The following is a 26,090-nucleotide window of genomic DNA, read 5'->3' on the forward strand; positions in this document are numbered from 1 at the left end:
CCTCGGCTGCCCCGGGCTTCCTCCTCCGCCACTCACCACTCCAACCCGTCGCTTTGGGGGCCTAGCGCTCAGTCAGTGCCAAGCTGCGTGTGGAAGAGGGGTGTAGTTTGCGGGTTTCAATCCACTTCCTTCTGCCGATTGTTTTCCCGTAACAGACGGTGCCAGGTATTGAGAGTGACCCTCACATTCCTACAGTGCTCCGCACGGCTTCTTAATTAAACTTTATTCTTCCCTACTCCTCTCTTTTTCTTTCTTTCTGAGAATACCAGTTGTCATCCCTTTTGAGCACAGTTTATATTTCGAAGGTGGTAGGATTCCAGGCCTGCTATTCTGCAAAAAAGATCACTAAAATTGAATTGCTTGCCCTTTTTGGGCAGGTACGTTGACTGATCAGGTGAACTCTCAATGTACAAGTAGAGGTTTTGGGTGGTTTTCTTTTTCTTTTCTTGAATGTTCTTGAAACTGTCCCTTAAGAAAGGAAACCTTTCTGGCTATGTTATTCAGGAATCTTTTGTCCCCTAAGTTTGACCTTGTTCTGTCGTTCACCCTTTACACTTGCATCAGTCACAGATTCAAATGGTCACTCATTTATGCGAGAATTAAAAAAAAAAAAGTTTATTGATGCATCAGATCTTATAGTGAATCATGAGCTCATCCTGCTATTTTAGATTTTGCTTTCAGAATCTTAACTGCACTATCATGGCTTGCACCATATCCCGAAGAGTAGTTGTCCATGACTTGATTTATTTCCCATTCGTGTGAAACCGTTTTGGACAATCGGGAAACATTGGCTTAGTAGTTTTGGAATTATGGGGATAATTAGGTTTACTGTGAATGACTGAAGCTGTTTGGTTTATCTGCCTGAGTAATGAATGCCCCACCCTTTTGTAGTTTTGGCATGCAGTAGTTCGTATTTTACCTGTGCTTGACTTTACAAGAACTATTGTGCTTAAGTGGACTATTTATACACTCACAGCTTGCTAAATTTTTGCATTGAGATTGTTTTTAGAATTTTATGATACTATAGAGGTAATTGAAGATGGTCAAGAATTTTGGAAAGCAAGGATAGTACATTGTTATTTTTGGCACTTTGGGAACATTGTTTTTGAGACTCATGTTAATTTATGTTACTGGTGAATGGAGAAGATTATTGTAGACTGCAATTTATTACAGTGAAATAATTCAAGATATGATGATGGGAGTTTAAAACAGTTTACCTGCTAATCATATTCTGTTTTGAAAACCTTAATATTTAGTTTTTGATGTTGTGTATGTGAGATGAGTTAAGACTTAGGGGAAGATCCTGTGGTTATATGAATAGTAAGCAATAGCTAATAGACTTTGTATCATTTTGTTTATAATAGTCTTCAGTGTTGAATATTAAGACTTGTTAGTTTCAAAATGGGAAAAGTGGCTCATATTTTTCATATATCTTAAGCTTGAACAATGGCAAGAAGTTTTGAGATTTTTAAAATTGATTTTGACTAAATATCTTCTTTAGCAAAGCCAATTAACACTGACTTCCTTGCCAGAGGTGCATGCATAAAATTGTACAATCAAGTATGATTACATGAACGGTGTGACTCTGCAGCATGTACAACCAGAGAAGTGAAAAATAGTGCTCCATTTGTGTACAGTGATTCAAAATGCATTCTGCTGTCATGTGTAACTAATTAGAACAAATAAAATAATCTTGATTATCATGTCCAAGTTCCTAGTTTAATGAGCCCATCCTCCTTAAACAAAAGGAGTAGTCGTTAATTCAAAATATTATCAGTTTGATGATGATATTTTTTACTATTTTTTTAAAAAATAGTGATGTTATTTTTTAATATGTTATATATGTGTATATGTGTTTTAGATCATTTTGTTTATACTGAGGAAATTTTTTAGATCAACATAATATTGTTACACTCCATGAGGTTTCTGAAGACATGTATTTGTTTTTCATGTCAATACACTATTACTTTGTTACTTGTATAAATATTTAAAAATATTTATATGATTATAAATATTTGAAACCACCTACCTCAAGTAAGTTAACAGATTTAAATATATCAAGCTAAGAACTAGGAAGTAAACTTAAAGCCAGTAACTAGGAAGTGAATTCATACTTTAGAAGAAACAAAAGTGAAACTTTATTTTCACTTAGAGACTTTATGAATTATCAGTAAAAGGAGAGGTGTCTAGGGTATGTTGCATAGCCAAATTTTAGTTTTCTGTTTTCCTTAAAATCATGTGTATGCTGATGTGCTTGTAAATTTTAAGGAAATAGTTGCATTATGGTAGTTGGAACGGTTTCCCACATTTTCAAGATTTTTTTTTTCTTTTACTGCGGAAGTATGTTAGATTAATAATGTTTTTAAAAAGCAGCACTACCCAAAAACTTTCTTAGGTCTTTTATTTATCTAAATAGTAGCTTGTCACTGTGTAACATGAAAAGACAAAGGGCTTTCTTTTCCCCTTCCTGTGTTCTTTGCTTGATTGCTGATGTTTGGATAAGTCAGGGAACTAGGAGATGTAGTAACACTGCAGAGGGCTGCTTTTCTGAGGTTTAGATGTTACAGGTGAAGTGAAGTTGGCAGCAGAATCAAGTACAGTTAAATCCTTTGTTAACTTTGGTCTTTGATATGTATCTTTAGTTGTTGTGCTTGGCATTTACCCAAGGGTAGGATCAGAAATGTGAAACATATATTCAAATTCCAAATGAAGATTCTTCAGAGCAGCAATAGGAAGTTTCCTCCCAGGAACCATGATAACTTATAGATGAAGTGGGTGGGGTAACTTTACAGACAGCATCCTTCTGAGTTGAATAAAATATAAAATTCCTATAGATAACTTGCCTATATTGTGTCACTGTAGGGCTTAGAATTGTATTTTGCACATAGTAGGACTCAGCAAATATTTGATCAGTGAAGTAATGTGTTAATGGGTTCTAAAAGGAATGCAAGTATAGTACTTTCCTCAGAGATTTAAATATTGAGAAACAAGGAAAACTTGAAATTGCATTCATGATAGAAAAATAGGCAGGGGAAGTGAAGACAGGATGTGGGTTAGTCTGAATCACCTTTCTATGACTTTGGTGAAATCATTAAATACCTTTAAATCTCCTTTTAATGCCTTAAAGTTAGTATGATTAGACATGAGCAACTACTTTAGATCTGGGGGTTACTAGACTTATACAAGCGTTTATTCTGTATAGGGAGGATAAATTGTAAAGTGTGGAAGCAAGGTATCTTTGGGATCTATACAATCAGCTTTCACTGACTATGTGAATAGTGGGAGTTAGGTGGGAAGGATGTTGCAGATTAGTCAAATTCAGTGTTAAAACTTGAAAAATAGTATAGACAGTGAGTTTCTTAGTTAAAGGGACATGTATTTTAGATTATCATCAAAGGTTATCAAGGTATACAGTATATTTATCATTCAACATTTAATAGTTCCTCAATGTTACAGAAAAGAGATAACCTCTGTGAAATAACTGGTTATATTGTTACTAATATAACTAAAGAAAGGTACAAAGTTTCAGTTGCATATTTGCATATTTCTTTCTTATGCCTTCCCTTTTTTCCCTAATTTTGATTTTCTTTATATTACTAACACATAACTGTCCCTAATTAATTCTTATCAGTTCTAATAAATTTAAAATTTTTTTCAGTATGTCATCTTGATCTCTTCTTGTCATTATTCATATTTTAAAAATATTTTTCTAGTTGTAGATGGACACAATATCTTTATTTTTATTTATTTAGTTTTATGTGGTGCTGAGGATCCAACCCAGGGCCTCATGTGTGCAAGGCAAGCTCTCTACCACTGAGCTACAACCCCAGCCCTTATTCATATTTTTTATTTATTTTATTTTTATGGTTTAGCTAAGATTATACGATACTACTAGGGTTAATATTAGTTCTGTTATATATTATTTAATCACAATATGGATATTTCCTTACACTCTATGCCCATGTTTTCTGAACATTTTGAAATCAGATTTAGATGTGGACTCTATCAAATGCCTTTTTTTTCCCCTTCTAGGAATGATGTTATATTTTATGTCAATAAAACTATAATTCTAGATTAACATGTATGAATATTTATTGTGTAATAATTGAAAGGCACTGTGCGAAGAATCTTGGAAATGTTTTATTTAATCTTTCCATTAATCTATGAAGTGACACTCCTTGTTGTAGTGGAGTTTAGAGAATTAAAGTAACATTTGAGCCATAGTACTGAAACTCAGGGACATTAGAGTCACAAGCCCTTGCTTGACTCTATATTGCTTCAACTATCCTTTAGTTTCTGATAAAACTCAGTTTGGTCTTTATGCCTTATTGTTTTAATGTATTTCCAAACTTAATATACTCAAATCTGTCCTGTAACTTTGTGTGTGTGTTCTTTAATGAGATTGGTTATAAGATTTACTCTGTTTCATATAGGCTCTTAGGATAAAGAATCTTATTAGAAAGCTTTTGTTTTCTATGCTCTGGGGATTATTTAGTGTAGGACTCGGTTGAACTAGTTAAAATTGGTTAATGTTATGGCTAAACTAAAGCATTTGTTACTTTGGGTATTTGATGAATCTTCAGGGCTGAGCTTATTTAGAGCAAATTTTAGATAAGCTTTCCAGATTTTGTTTTATTATCTTTAAGATTTCTTATCTCTTTCAGAGTAAGATTTTAAAAAATGTTTTATAGTTTCAGAAAATCTAGCTAGGAATTTTTCATTTATATTTCCATGTTTATTGGTCTGTAGTTTTCTTCTAAATAAAACCATGTATATGTAGAGCTATATCCTTTTTTATTATTGTCTGTTTTGGTCTCAATAATGTTTGCCAGGTGCTGTTCTATTTTATTAGCCTTTCCAAAATCCAGTCTTTTGTTTGGTTTATCAGTTGTTTTGTTTTATAACATTAATTTTTGTTTTTGTCTTATCTCACCCTTTTGTTTTTGTTGTTTATTGTTTCTTTCATTAGAGCTTGGACTCAGCATTTAATGAGTTTATCATTATATAATATTGAAAAGCCTTTTGGGCTGCAAATTTTCATCTAACTTGTTTGGATTTTACTTTTTCTTTCTTTCTTTATAAGGTGATTTAAATTTTCTTTTTGGTTTAATTTTCAAGATGGAGTTTTTGAAGTACTCATTTTGTTGTTGATTTTCATTTTTGCTTTACTGGGTTTGGAGAATCTGGTTTGTAATAGTTGTAGAAATTTATTAACATTTTCTTATGACCAACTACATGTGCTTCTAATGAACATATGGAAAGGCCATGCATTTTCTGAAAGTTCCAATTCTGAATATTTATGTATGAAGTAAACACAGTGTTATTTGAATATTTCACATTTTTTTCTTGATCTTTTAATATGAGATCTTGACAAAAGAAATCTTGACATCTCTACTTTTAATGTGATCCATTTATTTCTCACTGTATTTCTAATGCATCTAACCCAAAATTGTGTTTTTGTCTTTTAGAATTTAGCCATTCACATATGTGATATAAGATAAATTTAAGCTTTAGTTGTCATGTGATTTTCATTTTTTATAGCCTTACTTCTCCTTTCAGTTTTGATGGATTGGTCAAGTTTTCATATTACCACCTCTACCAATCCTTTTACATTCTTTCTTTATTTCTGCCTTTTAAATGTTAAATACTTTTTATGAGCATAAAAATTAATAACTACTTTCCCTGCGCCCAGTCAGATAGGACATTTGAGCATGTTTTTCTACCATACTACTGCTTTTGTTGGACCGATATGGAGTTGTAGTTCTGTGATGAATTTTCTTAATTGTTACAGATACATTATTGGTAACTAGCTTGTTTGTATAAATAAGATACTTTGACAATTCTACAATTCTTTTTTTTTTTTTTTTTTTTAGCTTGTATTTTCAATACTGTTTGATGGTTTGAGGTCAGTTGGCTTTTCTTGTTTTGTAGATAAATGAACTCTGTAGGTTTGTAAAATTTCCTCTTTGGTTTTAGAGTTTAAAAATTTCACCAGCATATGTTGCTATGTGTATTTTTCAGTAATTCTATATAGAAATTTTAACTTAAGAGTTTTGGTATACTTTTAGGAAAAAGCTATATGTATATTTAAATATTACTTCTACCCTGTTTCTTTTTCTCTTCTAAAACTGCATTATTTGAATTTTGGACACCCTTTATCTTTCTTCCTTGCTTTAGATTTTTATGATTTTATTCTTTCCATTTTTGCTCCATGGGCTAGGTATAGCATTTGGTTTGATGGTCCACCCAGAGTATTATATGTGTAATTCCAGTTCTATATGTTTCCACTGTATGTGGTCAGATACTTTTTCATATTATAATATTCATTTTTAGTTGATTCAGAATTATACAGAATTGTGTTAACTGTAACAATTGTGTAATATACAGTTGTTCATGCAAATAGGTTTTCAAAATGAATTTATTTATTAGGTTGCTTATTTTTAATAAAGACACATGAACCCACTAAAAACAAAAGCTAGGACTTTGTTTTTTTTTTAGTTTTATTGATTTTATTTTTATTTTTTTAAATATATGACAGCGGAATGTATTACAATTCTTATTACACACATAGACTACAGTTTTTCATATCTTTGTATATAGAGTATGTTCACACCAATTCATGCCTTTATACATGTACTTTGTTGTTTTTTTTGCATTACAATTCTTATTACACATATATACCACAATTTTTCATATATCTTTTTATATATATAAAGTATGTTGACACCCAATTTGAGTCTTCATGTATGTACTTTGGATAATGATGTCCATCATATTCCACTGCCCTTTCTAATCCTCTGCCCCCTCCCATTCCCTCTCAACCCTCTTCCCTATCTAGAATTCATCTATTCCTCCCATGCTCCCCCTCCCTACCCCACTATGAGTCAGCCTCCTTATATCAGAGAAAACATTGGCATTTGTTTTTTTAGGATTGGCTAACTTCCTTTAGGATTATCTTTTCCACCTCCATAGGACTTTGATGTTAACCTCTATGTAACTGTTTTGTTTCTTCATTCCATTTCTCCATCTCTTTCTTTTCTTTTTTTATCTATAGGGATTAGAATCTAGGGCTTTGAACATATTAGGCAAGCATTCTGTCACTGAGTTATATACCTAGCCTTTTTATTTCATTTTGAGATAGGGTCTTCCTAATTTGCTGAGGCTGGCTTCCAACTTGCAATCCTCCTGCTTTAGTGCCTCCCCAGCAGCTCGTTTTAACTGGCATGCTACCATATCTGGCTATCATCCCTCTACTTTCATTGAGATTGTCATCATTTTGAATCCTATTTTCATTCTCCCTTTGATTTCTTAGTTATTGTATGTAGATCAATTTCTAAAGGTCTATATTTTTCATTCTAGATGTTTTAACTTCACCTTTAAAAGTTTCCCATCACAAAATCTAGAAGGTATACTTCCTTATTTCCTACTAACAAAATTATATTTGTAACATTTTAGGCCTTTATTTTGTTTGTACTTGAATTTGTATATGGTGTGAGGTAGGGATGCAATTTGATTTTTACTATACATATATCATGAAAAAAAATTTCTTTTTGTTAATTTTCCTGCATTGAAAAATTAATGCTCTTGCTTACTAAATTGACATGTCTTCTTCATCTTACACAAATTTTCACATAAAATACTTCTTCTTTTCTGGGCTTTCTGTGCCATTGTTAATTTTATGAATACCAGCCTGCTGGTTTTTTTTTTTTTCTTTCTTCTTCTTTATTTATTTTTTTAAAATTCTAGACTGTTATCACTCATTCTGTGAATATCAACTGGCTTTCATTGTTACTGCTTCATAGTAATCACTAATACTTGAAATGTAATTTCTTTATTCCTCTTCTTCACAGTTGCCATGGCACTTTACTTTTCATTTGAAATTTTAAAATAATCTTACCAAGTTCTCTGAAAAATATTGTTTCGTTCTGGTTTGATTTTACTGGTTTCTCTGTATCAGTTTGGAATCATTAACATCATTATGCTGTTAAGTCTTTCTGTCCATGAATGGGTACACTTCTACTTTTGTTTATTTTTTCTTTAATATCTCTTACATGGTTTATATGTTTACTTAAAAGATTCTTATACATCATTTGTCCTAGAGAGTTGATAATTTCTGATAACCATTTACGTGATGCTTTAAAAAATTTGTTTTATTGGCATATACAAATAGATTTAACCACCTTGCTAAAGTTTTACAGTACTTTTTTTTTCAGAGATAATTATGAATTTTTTTCGTAAGAGATCTCATGAATAGATCGTGAGATTTCCAGTTTTTGTACCTATAATTTCATTTGTCTTTCATTACCTAACAACCATTAATGAATTTTGATTAGATGTGTTGATAATGGCTATCATGCTATTACAAATTTAAAGGATAGTTCACTACTTTTGTACCTAGTGTACTTCTAAAAAGTTTACATGTGTAAGTTGTACCAACTTATAAAGTGAATTCTGTTCCTAAAGAACTAAAAGATATTGTAGTATTTTACATTTTGATGCTTGCATGTTCTGTTCTTTGGATCCTGATGACCCTTGTGACAGCTTTCACTCTGGACACCTTTTGATGGAGGGGAGATAGCTGGTTTGCTAGCCATTTCTCTGTTTTCCTGGGTACTGTAAGGACAGGCAAGGTACTCTTTTTTTTAAATTTATTTATTTATTTTTTTAAGATTATCATTGTTCCTCCCTTATTTTCTTCCCCAGGCTTTCTGTCCTGATAAGGATTTCTGTCCTGAGTAAGGGTAGTACAGTGTTCTCCAATGCCATAGACTTGCCATAAGCAGTGACCTGCAGCCCAGCACTGGCCTGCCTTTTTCCTAATTATATAATCATTGATTTGTGTGATGTGGCTTGTGAAAGCCAGTTTACGAATGTCACATGTAAATATGGGCAAAGTAGCTCCTGTAAAAGTTGAATTTGTGGAAATTGAATTTAAAAAGTGATAAACCTTTTTATTATTTTGGCAGAGTTGTTTTAATTTCCAAGAATATTCTCCTTCATGATTTCTTGTTTTATATAATAATAGATGATTTTTTAGTTTTTTTTTTTCTCTTTTCCCCGTAATTAACTCCACTTTTATGCATACTCTGCTTTATGTTTGGTGTTTGGGTCCTTTGAAAGTTGCTAAATATTTTAAATGTGCAGCAGTGTTTTCTTTTATCTTGTTAATATAGGTTTATATGAGAATTTCTTTCAGTGTGTGGTTTTTGTGGACTATCTTCATTGTCTGTAGTGCTTGCTAAAAGTTTATATTTCTTCTGCGCTTCATCTCAGATCTATTGTTTCAAGACTTTGAGAGTTGGACTGTAGCATTCTTTATCATTATTATTGTTATTATTTTTTATATTGGGAATTGAACCTAGAGGCAGTTTAGCACTGAACTACATCCCTAACCCTTTTTATTTTGAGACCCTTAGGACTTTGCTAAGTTGCTCAGGCTGTCATGGAACGTCCTATCTTCCTCCCTCAGCTTCCCATGACTGGGATTCTATAGGGGTGTGTGTCACTGTTCCCAGCTTGGACTATAGCATTCTTAATAAGAATTTCAGATGATTCTTCAGCATTTAAAGTTTGAGGAACACTGTTTGAAATTCATTCTTATTCTTAAAGATGAAGTTGCCTTTAGCACTTGTGTAAGTAAATTGACTGCAGGGGACTTTAGGGTTGAATTACACAATGCAGACAGTCCCTGATTTTCAGTGTGAAAGTGATATGGATTCAGTAGAAACTGTACTTTGAATTCTGATTTGGAATCTTTTTTTCCAGGGTAGGAATATGCTGTAAGGATTCTTTTAAAATTCTGGGCATTAGCAGTGGGCCACAGCTCCCAGTCAGCAACTGACCACTAAGTAGTACTTCACTGTGTATTGTGTTGATAGTGGGTTTTTTTTGTTTGTTTTTTGATACATGTATTCAATATATTGCATGAGATAATCAGTATTTTATTATAACACAGACTTTATGTTAGATGGTCTTGCCCTTGTAGCCTAATGTAAATGTTCTGAGCACATTTAATGTAGGCTATGCTAAGCTATGACATTGGATAGGTTAGTTTAGGCCATTGTAGGTTTTCACATACTTGGAGTTGCGCACGATTTCTTTCTTCCTTTTGTTTTTTGTATCTGGATTAATTTACTCATTAAAATAGTTTTGAGATTCAGCTATGATTCATTTCATGAATCAATAGGTTTTTTTTTTTTTTTTTTTTTTTGTGGTGTTGGGATTGAACCCATGGCCTTATGCCTGCAAGGCAAGTACTCTGCTAACTGAGCTATATTCTTAGCCCCAATATCTTTTTTTGTTGTTGGTGCTGAGTCATATTTTATGAATATTCCCACATCTGTATATACATATACTTATCAATGAACTTCTGGGTTGTTTCTAGCTTTTTACTCTCATATAATATTGTTACATGTACGTATGTGGATTTTTGTTTATTTGTTTTACATATACATTTGTAAACAGTTTTTTTTTGTGTGTGTGTATTGGGGATTGAACTCAGGAGCATTCAACTACTGAGCCACATCCACAGCCCCATTTTGTATTTTATTTAGAGATAGAGTCTCATTAAGTTGCTTAACGCCTGGCTTTTGCTGAGGCTGGCTTTGAACTTTTGGCTTTGATCCTCCTACCTCAGCACCCCCTCTCCCCCCACAGCCACTGGAATTACTGCTGTGCACCACTGTGCCCAGCTAAACAGGTTTTTGAGTACATATATTTACATTTTTCTTGGGCAAATCATAGGAGTAGAATTGTTCTAAGATATTGCTAAGTTACATGCAAGGCGATTGTATCATTACACATTGTCATTAATAGTATATGAGAATTCTAGATGGTCTACTTTTTTTTGGTCAAAACTTGTGTTGTCCCTCTATTATACTTTAGCCATTTAGTGAACATAATATTTGTATTCCCTTAATGACTAATGGTTTTATTTGTCTTTTCATGTGTTTAGTGACTATTTTTTGGAAACTTTTTGCTTCTCATATGTTACCCAGTTTTATGTTCTTAAAGATATGTAAAAATAAAGTTACATATTCTGAAACTGGTAAAAATATTAAAGATTTTGCTAAAGGTAAAAACCAGGTGCTAATGTTCTTAAAATTACAGAATTTTTTCTTCAGTTTATTTTTCAAAAAACTAACACCTGATAAAAAGGGTCATTGCTGAAGAATAGGAACTGCAAAAGTGAAAACTAGGCACTCACTGAAACAGGATAGATGTGTGGGGGAGAGGTGTGGACAGAGGGTCAGGAAAATGTACCATTAGTGGCTGGAACCTCTGCTATGGTAACACTAATATGAGAACCAGTTGTACATGTACATTTCTAAAAGTTTATATGTCTGAACTCCTGTCAGAATACAGAATACAGGCTAAATCAGATGTCTCATTTGCTTGAAGTGGAGCTGCACAAACAAGTTTGGACCAGGGGTCTGGTGTTTTTTCCTTCCTCTGAGGCCTCTGAGGTAGGCCTGGGTGTCTCAGAGCCCAGAAGTCGTTCCATGAGGCCTTGGAGAAAGGCTTTGCAGCATGGTAGGGCTGAGGAAGAGGCTGGAAAGGAAACTAGAAGCCAGTCCACCATCTCAGATTTAAAAATTCTCAGTCTTTGGAGTGAAGAAACAGCTCTGCACAGACCACCTAGGATCAGTGGGCTGCTTCGCAACACACAGATTCCCAGAACTGACTTCCAGGCTTTTCCCCCAGTGGGGCAGCACTTGAAGCCACTAAGGAAACCACAAAACTGATAGTATTTCTCTTTTCTGGGTGGCATCAAAGGGAGGGCATCATTGCCCTTGAGCACATAGAGAGCTGCGGCTAGGGAGGTGAAAGCAGCACAGGATCTGGCCTGGGTCAGCTCTGAAGGTTTGTGGTATAAGGTGGGTAGGGGGCCCAGGTGTCTGGGAATGCCAGCTTAGAGCAGCCCTCTCAAGTCCTACTGTGAGTTAGGTCCATAGACCCTGTGAACATAGGTGGGATTTGGTGTTGCTGTTGTGTTGTTCTTGACCTTCTTGGGGATGGTTTGGGTAAACTTAAGTATCTGTAGTTTTGGGGTGAAAGTAAATGGCCTCCTACACATTCCGGGCTATGTGATATGTGCTTCATTCTTTCCACAACTGGAACAGTAGACAGAGTTCTCTGAGTTTAATAATAGCCAAGGGGAGGAGGGTTACCTGCTTCAGGGACACTCCCAACCCCCACCCCCTCCAACCTTGTCTTCTTTCTTGGTGCTGTTCCTTCTACCTTGGGCTTCTAAGGAGGATCTTCTTTGGTAGGGGAGGAAGAGGAGTAGGAGGCCATCTGGGGTACATTTGCAAAGGTACTAGAGCACACTTGTTTTTTACTCTTTGACTATTATGTATTCTTTTAAACATATTCAGATCATTTGCCAATTTCTTTACAATTTTCTTTTTTTGGGGGGTACTAGGGATTGAACCCAGGTGTGCTTAACCACTGAACCACATCCCCACTATCCCTTTTTGTCTATTTTTTATTTTTAGGCAGGGTTTTGCTAAATTGCTTAGAGTTTTGCTAAATTGCTTAGGCTGGTCTTGAACTTGTGATCCTCCTGCCTCAGTCATTAGGATTACAGGCCTGTATTACCATGCCTTGCTCATTTGCCAATTTCTTAATTGGGTAGTATATTTTCTTGCTACTGGGTTTTAGGAATTCTTTATATATTTTTTGGATCTTTTGTCAAGTATATGCAATTTGCAAATATTTTCTCCCAATGTGTGTCCTTTCTTGATTTTATTACTAGTTTCTTTGAGTTAAAAATATTTACCTGGTTATTCATTTATTTTTACAGTACTGGGATTGTGACCAGGGGCACTTTACCACTAAGCTGCATCCCTAGACCTTTTTAGTTTTTATTTGGAGGCAGTGTTTTTGCTTAATTGCTGAGGCTGCCTTCCTGAGTCCCTGAGATTATAGGTGAGCACCACCACACCTGGCCTCCATTAGAAATATTTAAATACTGATGTTTAGTTTACCATTTTATCTCCATTATGATTAATACATTAACTTAGCTTTTTTGAACCTTTTTTTTCCTTCTAGAAGTTATAGCTTTTATATTTAAATCTGTGATCCATTTGGAATTTATTTTTGTGTGTATTCTGAGGTATAAGAATCAAAGTTTATTTATTTTATATGTACATTCAGTCATTCCAGCACCTTCTGAAAAGATGGCCCTTTCATGATTGAATTACATTGATATCTTTATGAAAGATGAACTGACCATGTATGAGTAGGTCTGTTTTTGCAGTTTGTTCTTTTCTATCCTTATGTTATACCATACTGTCTTGATGACTGTGGTTTTGAAATGGGTCTTGGAATTGGTAAGTGAAGTTCTTCAATTTTGATCTTATTAAAAAAATTGTTTTGACTGTTCTTAGTCTTTTGCATTTCTATATAAAATTCTGAAGTACTTTGGTGGGACAAAGAGGCAGCCGGGATTTTTGAGTGTGACTGTGTTTAATAGCTAAGTCAGTTTTGAGTGGATAGATGCCTTAACAATATTGTAGTCTTTTAATCCAAGAACATGCTATATTGCTCCATTTATTTAGGTTTTCTTTAATTTCTTAATATAGTTTACAGGTTTCTGCATGTTGGAGTTCATTTTTGGCTTTTTTGTTTAGTTTTAAATCCAATTGTTCTTTTCTGATACGTAGAATATAGTTGATTTTGGTTTATTAGGCTTCGTTTTGTGACGTGTAACTCAGCTGACTTATTCTTATAGTTTCTTGTTTATAACCTTGGTGCCTTTTCTTCCTTTCCTCTTCCTCGTTTTCTTTCTCTCTTTTGTTTTCTTACTTAATTTATAACCTTTCTTCATTTCCTTTTTTTTCCTTTTTCTTTTTCTTCCTCCCTCCAGTGTGAACATGGTAAAAATATATGTCCTTGTTCTATTCCTGATTTTCTATGGAAAACATTCAGTCATTTTCTAATAAGTTTGCTCTTAGACACCCCCCCTCCTTTTTTTTTTTTTTTTTTGTTTGTTTGTACCAGCTTTGAATCCAGGAGAGCTTAATCACTGAGCCACATCCCCAGCCCTGTTTTTTATTTTTTAACAGGTTCTCACTAAGTTGTTTATGGCCTCTCTCGTTGCTGAGGCTGATTTTGGACTTGTAATCCTCCTGCCTCAACCTCCTGAGCTATTGGGATTTCCGGGTGCACCACCGTGCCTGGCCACATTTTTTTTGTTTTTAAAGATGCCTTTTATTAGGTTGAAGTTTTCCTTTGTTCCTGCATTACTAATATTTTGTTAAAACTTTTCGTGTGATAGTTCATTTACACTTTTATATGTACTCCATCTTAACCATTCTACTGTTGATAAACTATTTGATTAGCTTTTTGTGTTTGAAGACTATTGTGATTCTTTTCTGTGAAATTCACATTTATTTCTCTAGTTCATTTTTCTTCCCCCTTTTGGGTTATTTACCTTTTTATTTCTGATTTGAAGAGGTTCTTTGTAGTTTAGATACTACTTGGATTAGTTTTCTTTTATTATAACAAAATACCTGAGATAATAAAGTTAATAAAAGAAGAAGGGTTTAATTTTGGAGGTCTCATACCATGGATACCTGGCTCTGTTGCTTTTGGGCCTTCATGGCAGAGCACATTGTGAAGGAAGCAGCTTACCTCTTGGAAGCCGGGAAGCCAAAAAAAAAAAAAAAAAAAAAAAGGGAAAAGGGTTGGAGTCTCAATATTCCTTTTGAAAGGCACATCCCTAGTAATTTAACTTCCTCCTCTTAGGCTCCACCTCCTAAAGGTTCTATAACTTCCCAGTAGCACCATGGGCTGGGGACTAATCATTTAACACAGGGACATTTGGGGACACTTATCCAAACCATAGCACTACTTTTATTTATGTTTAGCAAATATATTTTCCTATTTCTGGATGCATTTTTGTCTCTTTATGATGTTCTTTAGTTCTTAAAACTATTTATTTTAATTTTTTTTATTTAGAGTCTTCTTATGTTTCCTGTGCTGGCCTCCAACTCCTGGGCTCAAGTGAGCCTCCTGCTTTAGCTTCAGATTGTTGGAACTTCTTACTTGGCACTGCACCTTTCTTAAGGAGTTCTTAGTTTCAATTTAGTCTTATATGTTACTCGTTCTCTTCATTGTTGGAACTTCCATGTCTGAATCAGAAAGATATTCTCATTTATTATCCTGATCTTTTGCTCATTTTCTTTTTTTATTTTTTAATTAGTCTACTTGGATGATTTTTGTGTATTGTTTGAGTAGGTGTCCAAATTTATTTCTCCCTCCTAGAGAACCAGCGATTTAATTGAACAGTTTCTCTTCTATTAACACTCCACCTGATTATAGTAATTTTTATCCTTGAGGTGGAACCATTTCAAAGGAAAAATTGTCTCCGGGTATTGTTTCTCTTGAAGTAAAATTTTTTATTATAGTTTTACTGGAACTTGCCTAAAAACAAAGTAGGCATAAATTTACTATGTTCAGTTTATTAGGCAGTAAAGCCAAACACCAACTAATAAATTAGAGGTAACTGAAGCAAAAAAAGTAGAAAAATTCAAAATAATAATGTTAATCTTAATTTGACAGAAGATGATTCAGCATTTATGACTTTAGTTAAGGAAATGAATATATGTGTCTCAGAATACTCTTGTACTATGTTATTAAAGTTTTGGGAGTAAATTTTATTGATTTTATCATCCGTACTACATCTGTGACCCTGATACTCTGTTGATAACTATTATCTTAGAGTTGTGTTCTTGACTTTTTTGTTGGAAAAGCATCAGAGATGTACCCCTAAGTTTTGATCATAGTTTGAAACTTTTCCTTTTATCGTTTTCCCTGTAGCTCAGTATGTCTATAGTTCTCATAGTGTGTCTCAAGCAGAGCCTTGTGCCAAATGGGTTCTGGGATTTAGTATCAAGTGGGATATACTTGCTGTAAATAAGAGCTAATGTTATAGCTTACTTTCAAGTTAGTGCCAAATAAGTATTTATTAGAATTAGTGAGTTCCTTACTTTGTGGACATATCTGAATGGCTGTGAATCAGGAGAGCCAGGTCCTGCTGTGCAGAGGATAACTTTGCAGACATCAAGAGACAGTGTGATTATACTGGAGTAGTAATTGGGTTGTAATTATTGCTATCTTCTGGAAGGTTGTTCTACTTTGTTGTGTTGAAGGTTTTAAACCTTTGAAGGCATACTGCCAGTTTTTTAGAACTTGAAGTCCCTGAGTTCAATCCCCACTACAGGAAAAAAAAAAAAAAAGAAAAAGAAAAAGAAAAAGAAAACTTATTATAAACACAAAGTTGAGAGGTGGTGAGCTGTTGTCAATAAGGCCTAGTTTTTGGGCAAGAAATCGGTCAGCTTCTTCTCTTTAAGTACATACATTTAAACTGTAACTGAAAGTAGACATATTTAAACCAGTTACATATGAGTTCTCCAGCATGGTGGAATTTGGTTATTAATGTGTATATTTCTGCTTCTTTTAAACTATTCATAGTAATTATACATAACTGTAGAAGTTTTTGTTACACAGTTGTTCATGAAACAATATAACAATGTAATAAGGCTTGTTTCTTTGCCTGTACCCCCCTTCCTCCCTTCTTTTGGTCCCTTTTTCTATTCTACTGGTCTCCCTTCTATTTTCATGAGATCCCTCCATCCCAAACCTTCTCCCCCCGCTTTTTTTTCTCTCTAGCTTCCACATGTGAAAGAAAACTAACAATTCTTGACTTTGTGGGTTTGACTTATTTGTTCCTCCTTAATTGTGTGAATTTTCTAAGATTTAGTCTAGTTTTCTGCTTTTTACTTTGCAAGTTCCATCTTTTGAGAATTTTTATATTTTCTTAATCATATATGTTTATTACTGTCAAGTTTGTATATTCCATATAAATTTAATGTTATACCGTCACACTAACTATAGGTTCAGGCTCTCAGTTGCCTTTTGTACATTATCATTAGGTTTTTAGTTGGTCAGTATCATGTTCATGCATTCACTGACATTTTTTCTTTATTTTAAACAGTTTGAGAAATAAACAATACTCAAAAAGCTTATAGTTTAGTGGTAATGTGAACCCAAAATGTGCATAATAATTAGAAGTTTAAGTGAAATATTATAGGTGGGATTAAAAAACCAAAGAACTGAAGAGGTATCCTGGAGGAGGTAATAGTTGCTGTTGGAAGGTCCATAGGCAGACTGAAGGGATCTTTCCAAACTAAGAAAGGTGTAAGAATAAGGATTTGGTGCCTTCCATTAACTACATATAACTTTATGTGGCTGGATGTGGTCTAATTAAAAAAAAAAAAAAATCTAGTCTTTTACCTGGTTCCTGGCATAGAACTCCTAAAGCCCTTAGAAGTTACCATGTTTTATTTGCGAATGAATGACTCCTGGGAGAATAAGGAGAAGAAAGGCTCCATAGCTTCTGGATGGGGGCTGTTTGCCAGAAAAACTTAGTGCTTAGAGAGTTAGAACTTTCAACCCCACCCCAACCTGTAGGGAAAGGGTCAGCACATTGTGTTCAGTCATCAGTGGCCAGTGATTTAATAATCAATTTTTTCTTACTCAAATTGCCAATGCTTTATGTGCTCTTCATGTGCTCAGTAAATGATATTCTAGGATAAAGCTCAGCATATGTGGTTACATTTTACCTTCCTAATTGTTTTTAAGGTTTATTTTCTTAAGTATAGTATTGCATCTTTAATATTGTTAAAATACAAAAATTACTTTTAAGGAAGTTCTATCAGTTAGAGTCCAATCAGGACAAACTCAAAAAATAAAAATAAAAAAACTCCAAAACTTTAGAACAGGACAGCTTAATATAAAGAAATATTAACTACTAACAGGTGACTGCCTACTAATGCATGAATAGAACTCTGGAGAATAAAAGAAAGAACATATTAGAGGGACATCCCGAAGTGCTAAGTCTTGAGATTTCATTTTTGGTAGGGAGGTTGTATTGTAACCCATTGGATGGGGGAGAAGTTTGCTAAGATGCGATAGGCTGGGACATTCCTGCCAATAGTGCATAAAAGCACTGGAAAATACAGTGGTGTAGAGCTTTGCTTTATTAAATCTAGAATTATATCTAGAAGAATGGTGTTTCTAATAGTATGTGGTATTTAATTCATGACCCAAAATTGTATTTTCTCTAAGAAATAGTTTGTGACATATACAGATGCTAGGAATCATAGCATTTTAATTTGAAAGTTCTAGTAAAGCATGTTTGGTTCATCAGTATAAGAAAGTTTCTTTTTGGACTGCAAATTAATTATGAGATTTTAAGTATAGACACTAGAGATACATAAAACACTTAATTGGATAAAACAGCTGTATTAGGAATCTGTTACCATCAAGAAGAAGCTAACATTTTATTTAAGGTGCAGATGTGGTAGTTCCAAAATATAATTCTATTCACAAAAATATTTGTTTACCTACATATTTTGGAGACTATAGGTGCTCTAATTTAAAATCAGACTGTTCCAAAAGATTTTGCTGGTTGAGTTTTTGGAATAAAAATTGCATGTTCCCATAGAAACAATGTTTCTTTGTTTGGGGTTCTGATTTTGCTCCAAAATGTATTTTATTATGTATGAGCTTAGGTTATACTTGCTGTATAATAATATTTTGGGGTAGAGAATTGCATTTAGAGTTTTTATGATTCATTTCTTTTATCTGAGGAATTCAATGAGGGTCATGGACATATTGCAGAGGTGGATATAGGGTTCCTGACAGATAGTGGTAAGAGCTCTTGGGTGGGGGAGAATGCAAACCAACATTTTTTTTCAGGAGCATTTATGTCCATTTTTCTTTATTAGCAATTTGCTGTAAATTATCACATTTATTTTCTTAGGTGTTTTAATTTTTTTTACTTTTGGATTACTTGAATCCAATATTGTTTATAGCTGTAGCATTCCATGAAAACATACAGAGAGACTTCTGGAATTTAAACTTTCTGGCAATTCTAAGCCTAAACAGAAAGGGTAAAGAATAAGAAAGTATACCTTCAGATTTATGTACCCACAGAGGTATGTGACTATTTTTAATGCTAAAGTGCTATTAATTCAAAAAGGTTGAGAAAATCTTCTCCCTGTGACAGCAGAAAATATGGCATGCCTGAACTATTCATGGGATTATGATGTCAATTATTTGTGTTAAAATACATTAAAATGGACTCCAGGCTTAAAGAATCTCTGAGCAGGCAAAACTTGTTAGGCCTCATATATGACTGAAACCTTACTTAATTTGCAAACATAAGTGAAGCTTAACTTAATCTGTTTCTTATAAATGCCTATGTTCAAGAAAAACAAAGTTTAAGGTAAGTTAATCAGAAGCTTCTAACAAACTGATATAACTAGGGATTTCCCAGAAGGATAGGCTAAATAAGGCAACTTTATAATTATAACCTATCAAATATTTTCTTTGTTTTATTTCTGTGTCTCTCCAGAAAAGCCTCCTCCTTGTGTTCCCTCTCTTAATCAGGAATTGATTCTTGCTCAAATAAATGCTCTAAATTTTTTATTGCTCCTCAGTTTGCCTTATTAACATTTGCTGTAGGAAATTTCTACAATACTGTGTATTCACCTTCAAGTAGGATCACTAGTACCAGAATTAGCAAATTAAACCATCTGAAATTCTAGATTGTAGAATTTAGGAAAATATAGAAAGTAGGAAAATATAGAAAGTTTCCTTAGTAAGTGGACCCAACTTATGTATTATTCTTGAATCCAGAAGAGTAAGGAAATTAGCTTATTAGTTGTCCTGATGTATGTATGCTTCTTATTCTCACCCAATAATTGGTGCCTCTTTTCTGTGGATGAGCGCAAGCCCTGTGATCTGACTTAGTTGAGTTTACCTCTGTAAACTTTGCTATGTTAATTTATTCAGTTAATGTTGATTGAACCTGCCATGTGCCAAGTACTGCACTACATACTAGGAGTAGAGTTGTAAATGAAATAATCCTTTTCTTCTTTGGACTTACTATCATGGTCGATAACCATACTGTATTATAGTATTATAATTTGTGATTAAGTTCCAAGAAAACCTGTAACCTTAGTAGAGGGCACCTCAATGTGCAAAGACCCTTGTGTTAGAGAGGAGAGTGATATTTTGTAGACCCCCCATTAAAGTTAGAGAAAAGAAGAAAACTGGGAAAAAGAAGTACAAAATAAGAGATGGAAGTAGAGACTCTGGCATGCAGACCCTTAATATTTGAGGAGGGCCCAGTAAGCTATGAAAAGAATTATAATATGGAGAAATTCCTCATAGAAGTTATAGAATGTTACGTGTGAAGAGAAATAAAAGATTAAAATTACAGATTAGGGAAAAAAAGCAAGCTTCAGGAAATTATTGGTTTCTTATTTATTGTATTATTATTATTGTTATCGTTATTGTTAACATTTTGCTTATAGAAGGTTAGAGGCAGATTTGGACTTAAAAAATGAAGGTGTTGTGGCTCAGAAAGACAAAACACCAAAGACATGTACTTTTACATGCTGAGAAGCCTTTAGAACCTGCCTCAGAATCCAGGTCCCTCTGATCTTTTTTCTCTTTTTCTTGATGTGGGGAGAGGCTTTCTTCAAATCTTATCTACTTGACGGGATCTGCCAGAAGAGGAGAATTGCCCCAGTCTTCATATTGTCATTTTAACCAGAAAAGACTTAAACTCATACTGGAGAAGACTGAAGTCTGTCATCATGCCTGGACTGACTTTTGTCATACCCCAGTGTCCTCTATTTCAGTCCCATAGAGAATCATTTATAATTCCTTGTTCTGGGGCCCAGAGTTTGTTTCAGGTCATAGTGTGTTCTCCAAGCCCATTGATTTCCCCTAATAACCATTTACTAATTCACCTGACATCCTCATTCTTTCCCCTTATTGTATAAAGGGGTGCATGTAAGGTTCTAAATCATGTTGGGCTAGGTGGGTGATCACCCACCTGTGGTTTTTCCCCCATACTGCAAATTTCTCAGGGGTGCCTTACACTGAGCTACATTCCCAGCCCTTTTTATTGTTTGAGACAGGGTCTTGCTAAGTTGCTGAGGGTCTTGCTAAATTGCTGAGGCTTTCCTTCATCTTATGATCCTCTGCCTCAAGTGCCTGACAAAATTTTCCTCTTTTGCTAGTTAATTAATTGGTTTGCCTTTTTTCCTAATTTAGCTTGTTTTTATCAGTTTATACTAGCAAATCTTCAGAGTAGAAGGGAAATTTCTCTTTGCCATTACAGAGGACACGGTGTGTACTTGAAATTTTCTGTCAGTGAATTTTATAAATTTTTTGTGATGGTAAGGAAACATGAATTAAAGCAATTTAGTGTCGTGATCCTTTCTATTTCTTAGGGTCTCACTAAGTTACTGGGACTGGCCTCAGACTTTTAATTCTCTTGCTTCAGCCTCCTGAGCCTCTGGGATCCCAGGCATGAGCCACCAAGCTCAGCTACAATGATTGGTTGCTCACTTTAAAGTCAATAAAATGAATTAGTCCTCTCATTGATAGGTAACTTAGAAATGCCTGCCAGTTAGTACCTATCAGTGCTTTAATGTACACAATTCTGAAGTTTAAGAATGCCTTGGAATTTTCTATCAAGTTGAGTTTTTTTTCTTTATTCTTAGAAAATTTAAAAACATTTTTTTGAGGTCTTTCTAAGAGTTGCCCTTTATTTCCCCTCAAAGAGAGAAATCTTTTTCTTCCTGCTTTGTAGACTGTAGTGCTTCAGTTTTTTTTTTTTTTTTTGTACATTGTCTAAGTGCTTTATGTCAACAGATCAGTGGATTTTTGTACGTAGTTTTCATTTTTCACTGAATCTTTGATCATAGAGTCAAGAAAATAGGGAAGGATATGGGGCTATGAAATTTGAAAGACCTAGTTTCTTTCCTGTCTCTGCATTTACTAATCTCTTGAAGTCTCTATAGCTCTAAAATGTGAGTAACTTCCTGGAGGATATGTGTGTGTCACACGCATGCGCGTGCATGAGGTTATGAGTGATATGAGATTATATACTGGAAGCCTTTAAAACAGTCCTGAACTACAGAGTGTAATAAATGCCTGTTTCTTTTCCTTGAATTAAGCCAGTAATCCACTTCATGCATCCTTAAAAAGTTATTCCAATGTTAAATATTTGGTATTTTTTACTGAAACAGATTTTAAAAAGATTCAACTTAGGTAGGATCAACTGGGGAAGAAAAGAATTTCTGTAAAACCTTCTGATTCTTAATTTATATTGAAATGCCTGTTTCCTTATCCTTGGAGTCCATAAACTGTCTTTTGCACTTAGTAGGAAGTTAAGGATGTCATTGTATAGTAAAAGTAACATTGAGGAAGGGATCTGAAGGCCATTAAGTAGTCTTGACTTGTTTGCTTATTGATTTTTGTGGCATTTGCAAGTGACTGAATGAACTCCCTATAGACATTATATCTTGCCCTTCTCAGTCCAAACGTGGGAATAGGTTGAACCTACCTCCTCCTGCTTTAGTAGATAAGAAATCTGTTCAAGGAGGACTTCTGAGCACAGTAAAGGATCTCTAAAGATGTGAGTGTATTGGATTGGTTTCACTGTGGATCTGAAATTGCTTGTTAAAGGGGATAATCCATATGAAGTATGTTTCTAGGTAAGAATCTGGATATTTGAAAGACTAGAATTTTGGTAAATGGGAAGGTAAAGTCTTTGAAAGACAGAAACAGTAGCTGCAGCAGCAACAACAACAGAAACACCATAATTTTAGGAAATGAAGACACAGGTTTTAAAAGACAGGAAAAACGCAGCAGAAGATGCTAATAACAGAATTTTTCTCATTGCTCATCTCTTGTTCTCTTTCCCATTTCTTGCCAATTTAGCTCAGAGTATTTTTTTTTTATTTTTTGTCTGTTCCACACAGACTTCTCTGCTTCCCCAACCTTTTCATTGTTTTAGTTTCAAAGTTTTTGAAAACATAAACCAAGCTAGAGATACACTTGAATTTTTTTCCTAGTTTTCTGCTTGACCTTATAGGTAAAGATAAAACACCAAAAAACTATAACAAAATTTCAAAGACTTTGCTTCTCTACAGAAAATAATCAGAATTTTTACTGTGCTCTATCAGCTAACGATTGCTATAACAGACTACCTCAAAACTCAGTTCATAGTGAAATACTATAGCATGTTCATAAATTTGCTGGTTGGCTGAGTGACTTATCTACATCTGTCTCATTTTTCCAGGGTACTGACTTATCTAACGATCTTCTTAAAGTTGCAGAAGTTCAAGAGGGTAGTCCCAATCATGCAGTTACATTTCATGTCTGCTTTTGTATGCTATCCCCTGGCATGCCATTGATCAATGTCCATCTTTAGTGCTGCAGGAAATATGTCTTTATTATAAGAAAGTAAAAAGTAGCAATGGTGTAGAAGAATTGGGAGTCTTTTCTGGCTTTACATCTGTGTCTACATTTTAGTCATGAATGTGTTTATATACTATTTTTATTCTACCATTTTAGCTTAATTGATTGTGTAGAGATAAGTTTCTACATAAAGTATAGATGAAATTACTTATTTTTAAAGATAAGAGAACAATCATTTTGCTGTGTTCCTAAGTTGGTATTGCCTGATGCTTTCACAAGGTTAGATTCATCACTTAAAAATCTACCTCTTGCTTAATGTAAACCATTTTTAGGTCCATCTGCATCAAAATCATATGAAGCTACTTATCTCCTGGAATCAAAAATTTTGGAGGGGTTCTTGGAATCCATATTATTAAAAAACTTATCAGTTAATTATACAGATTCAGATTTTAAAACTTGGTTCCTTAGTGGAAGAACTTTTATGTCGTTTCTATTTTTCCAGCCTTATAAATAATAGCCATCAACATTTGTACAAATGAATCATTTCCTTGAGATATTCAGTAATCTTTCCCAGATCCATGATTGAATAATTCGCAGTTAATGAAAATATTACATTGCTTAAAAAAAATGTGGTTCGAATTGCTGGTAGTGGTAAGATTGCAAGCAGGCTTGTACAATTCCTTAAATATGTTATATTCACTGAACTAAGACACTGAATTAGATAAAAAGAATTTCTGGAATATTTTTATATGTCTTTAATTTGTAACGTTGGATATTGCCTGATACTTTCATGATCCCATTGTTAGTTATTTAGATGAAAGTAGAGAAGTTGATAGATTTACATGGAATTTTATTTTTCTCATCTTTCAACTCTGTTAATTTTCTTTTCTTTTTTTAAAATTGTTGGTGCTAGGGATTGAAACTAAGGCCTTGGCATACTAGTCAATCAACCAACCAGGCTATATCCCAGCACAAATTTGATTTTTCCATTCCACTGTTATGATACTTTTTGGCATTTTATATGATTTTGCTTGTGTGTTTTATTATGTATTATTTAATAATCTTGGTTATCTTAACTCTAATAAGATTTTTATGGAAGTGAATTTCTTTGATGGCATGGTAGACACTGCTAATGCCTTTCCAGTATACATTTTTTTTCCCTGTCTTTTTAAGTTAACTGAGCCCTGATTTCATTTTCAAGGCAGTTTTTTTGCCTAGTTGAAAATTCATTTCCCAACCTCCTCTGCAGCTGTGCATGCCATGAAACTTTGTTCTGCTCAGGTAGCTAGGCTTTAAGTGGAAGTGTTTAGGCAAGAGCTGTTAAAGAAGGCAGGTTCATTTGGTAAACACCTTTTGTTCCTTGTCCTTCCGTGCATCCTACCTAGAATTTATGTAGGGTGCTGAAGGAGGACCACATAGTGACAGACGTACTGATGAATATCACACAGAAGGATACTGGAGTGGGAAGACTGATGAGCTTGAATGCTTGATCATGTTGGGTGGCCTTATCAGTTTCTGGACTGCTCGCTGCTCGTCTTCTGATGTTAGAAAAACAAAAATCTCCAGATTTTTGAAGCTTCCATTTTGATGAGATTCTGGTACATATAGTTTCTAACTGATAATAGGATTTTTGCATATATATTTCATTTAAAGATTTAATTGAAACCTTTTAAATTAAGGATTAGTTGATGAAATCTTTCATTTCATTTTGTAGTTCCTTAAGACTTTTGATTTCTTAATGTCTATGTTATGTATATAAGTTGTGAAGTATGTATTGAAATGGATATTTTACAATTCTGACATCAACAAATCTGAATGCAAACTGCTTAAAAACTTTTTACATTAAATATTTAAAAAACTTTTTGTAAAAGAAAAGGTGTTTGTTTACTATACTGCAATTCTCAAATTCGGGAATCTAATATTAATTCAGTGTCATTATCCAGCAGTCCTTTTTATATTTCCCCAACTGTCCAGTAATATCCCCTGTAACATTTAGTATGAGATGAGTCAGCTTCCCACGTTGTATTTTGTTTTACCAGGACTGTAGTGTCTCCTTTAATGTGGAGACTCACTCTTTGTCTTTGGTGGTATAGATATTTTTAAAGATAATAGAACAATTATTTTGCATAGTGATCCTCAGTTGGTGTTGTCTAAGGTTAGATTCATGTTACACATTTTCGTCAGGACCATCATAGTGTGTCTGTCAGGAGGCACACTAGCGTTTTGTCCTGTTATTGTTAATATTAACTTTGATTTCTTTGCTAAGGTGGTGACCATTAGGTTTTCCACTTACTTTTCTCCCTTTGTAGTTTGTACTAAGTAAATACTCTTTTCCTCATCAGAGGAAACTTCATCCTGTAGTTTAGTATCCATTAATGATTCTTGACTGAATTAGTACTGAGGTAAAATGTAAAACATTTTCAAGAAATATTTCTGTGGATCTGAAGTCATTGTAGTCTTATTTTCCTTATTATGGTTTTGTGCTTTATTTCATGGTGCTTTTAAAAATAGTTTTAGAGAATTTGTTTAAAGAATACAAAGATGTATGAAGGGAGGAATATGGTTTTTATTTAGGGAAGGTCATTAAAGAGTTTGATAGTGGAGTGATATTGATCTATTTTTGTCCCCAATAGAATATAATAGATTATATAAAATATGAAGACAACTGAAACAAATGGGGCAAATCAACTCAAGTTAGGATGTTTTATGTCAGATTGGAGAATGAAATGATCTTTATTTCCTTTAATAGAACTGTTTTAATAACCCACTTAGTGCATAGCCTGTCAAGAGCATATCTT

At 33.9% G+C, this 26,090-nt stretch overlaps 1 protein-coding gene across 1 annotated transcript in view; it reads left to right on the forward strand.

Moving 5' to 3' along the window:
* The window catches only part of LOC125617014, a 58,216-nt gene that overhangs the window by 7,490 nt on the left and 24,636 nt on the right, over positions 1-26,090 (forward strand). The window contains exon 2 of the mRNA XM_048803859.1: positions 1-165. Within this exon, the coding sequence (XP_048659816.1) occupies positions 1-165 (165 nt within the window). The remainder of the gene's footprint in view (positions 166-26,090) is intronic.

Source organism: Marmota marmota, unplaced genomic scaffold (genome assembly GCF_001458135.2).
Source record: "Marmota marmota marmota unplaced genomic scaffold, marMar, whole genome shotgun sequence".
NCBI lineage: Eukaryota > Metazoa > Chordata > Mammalia > Rodentia > Sciuridae > Marmota > Marmota marmota.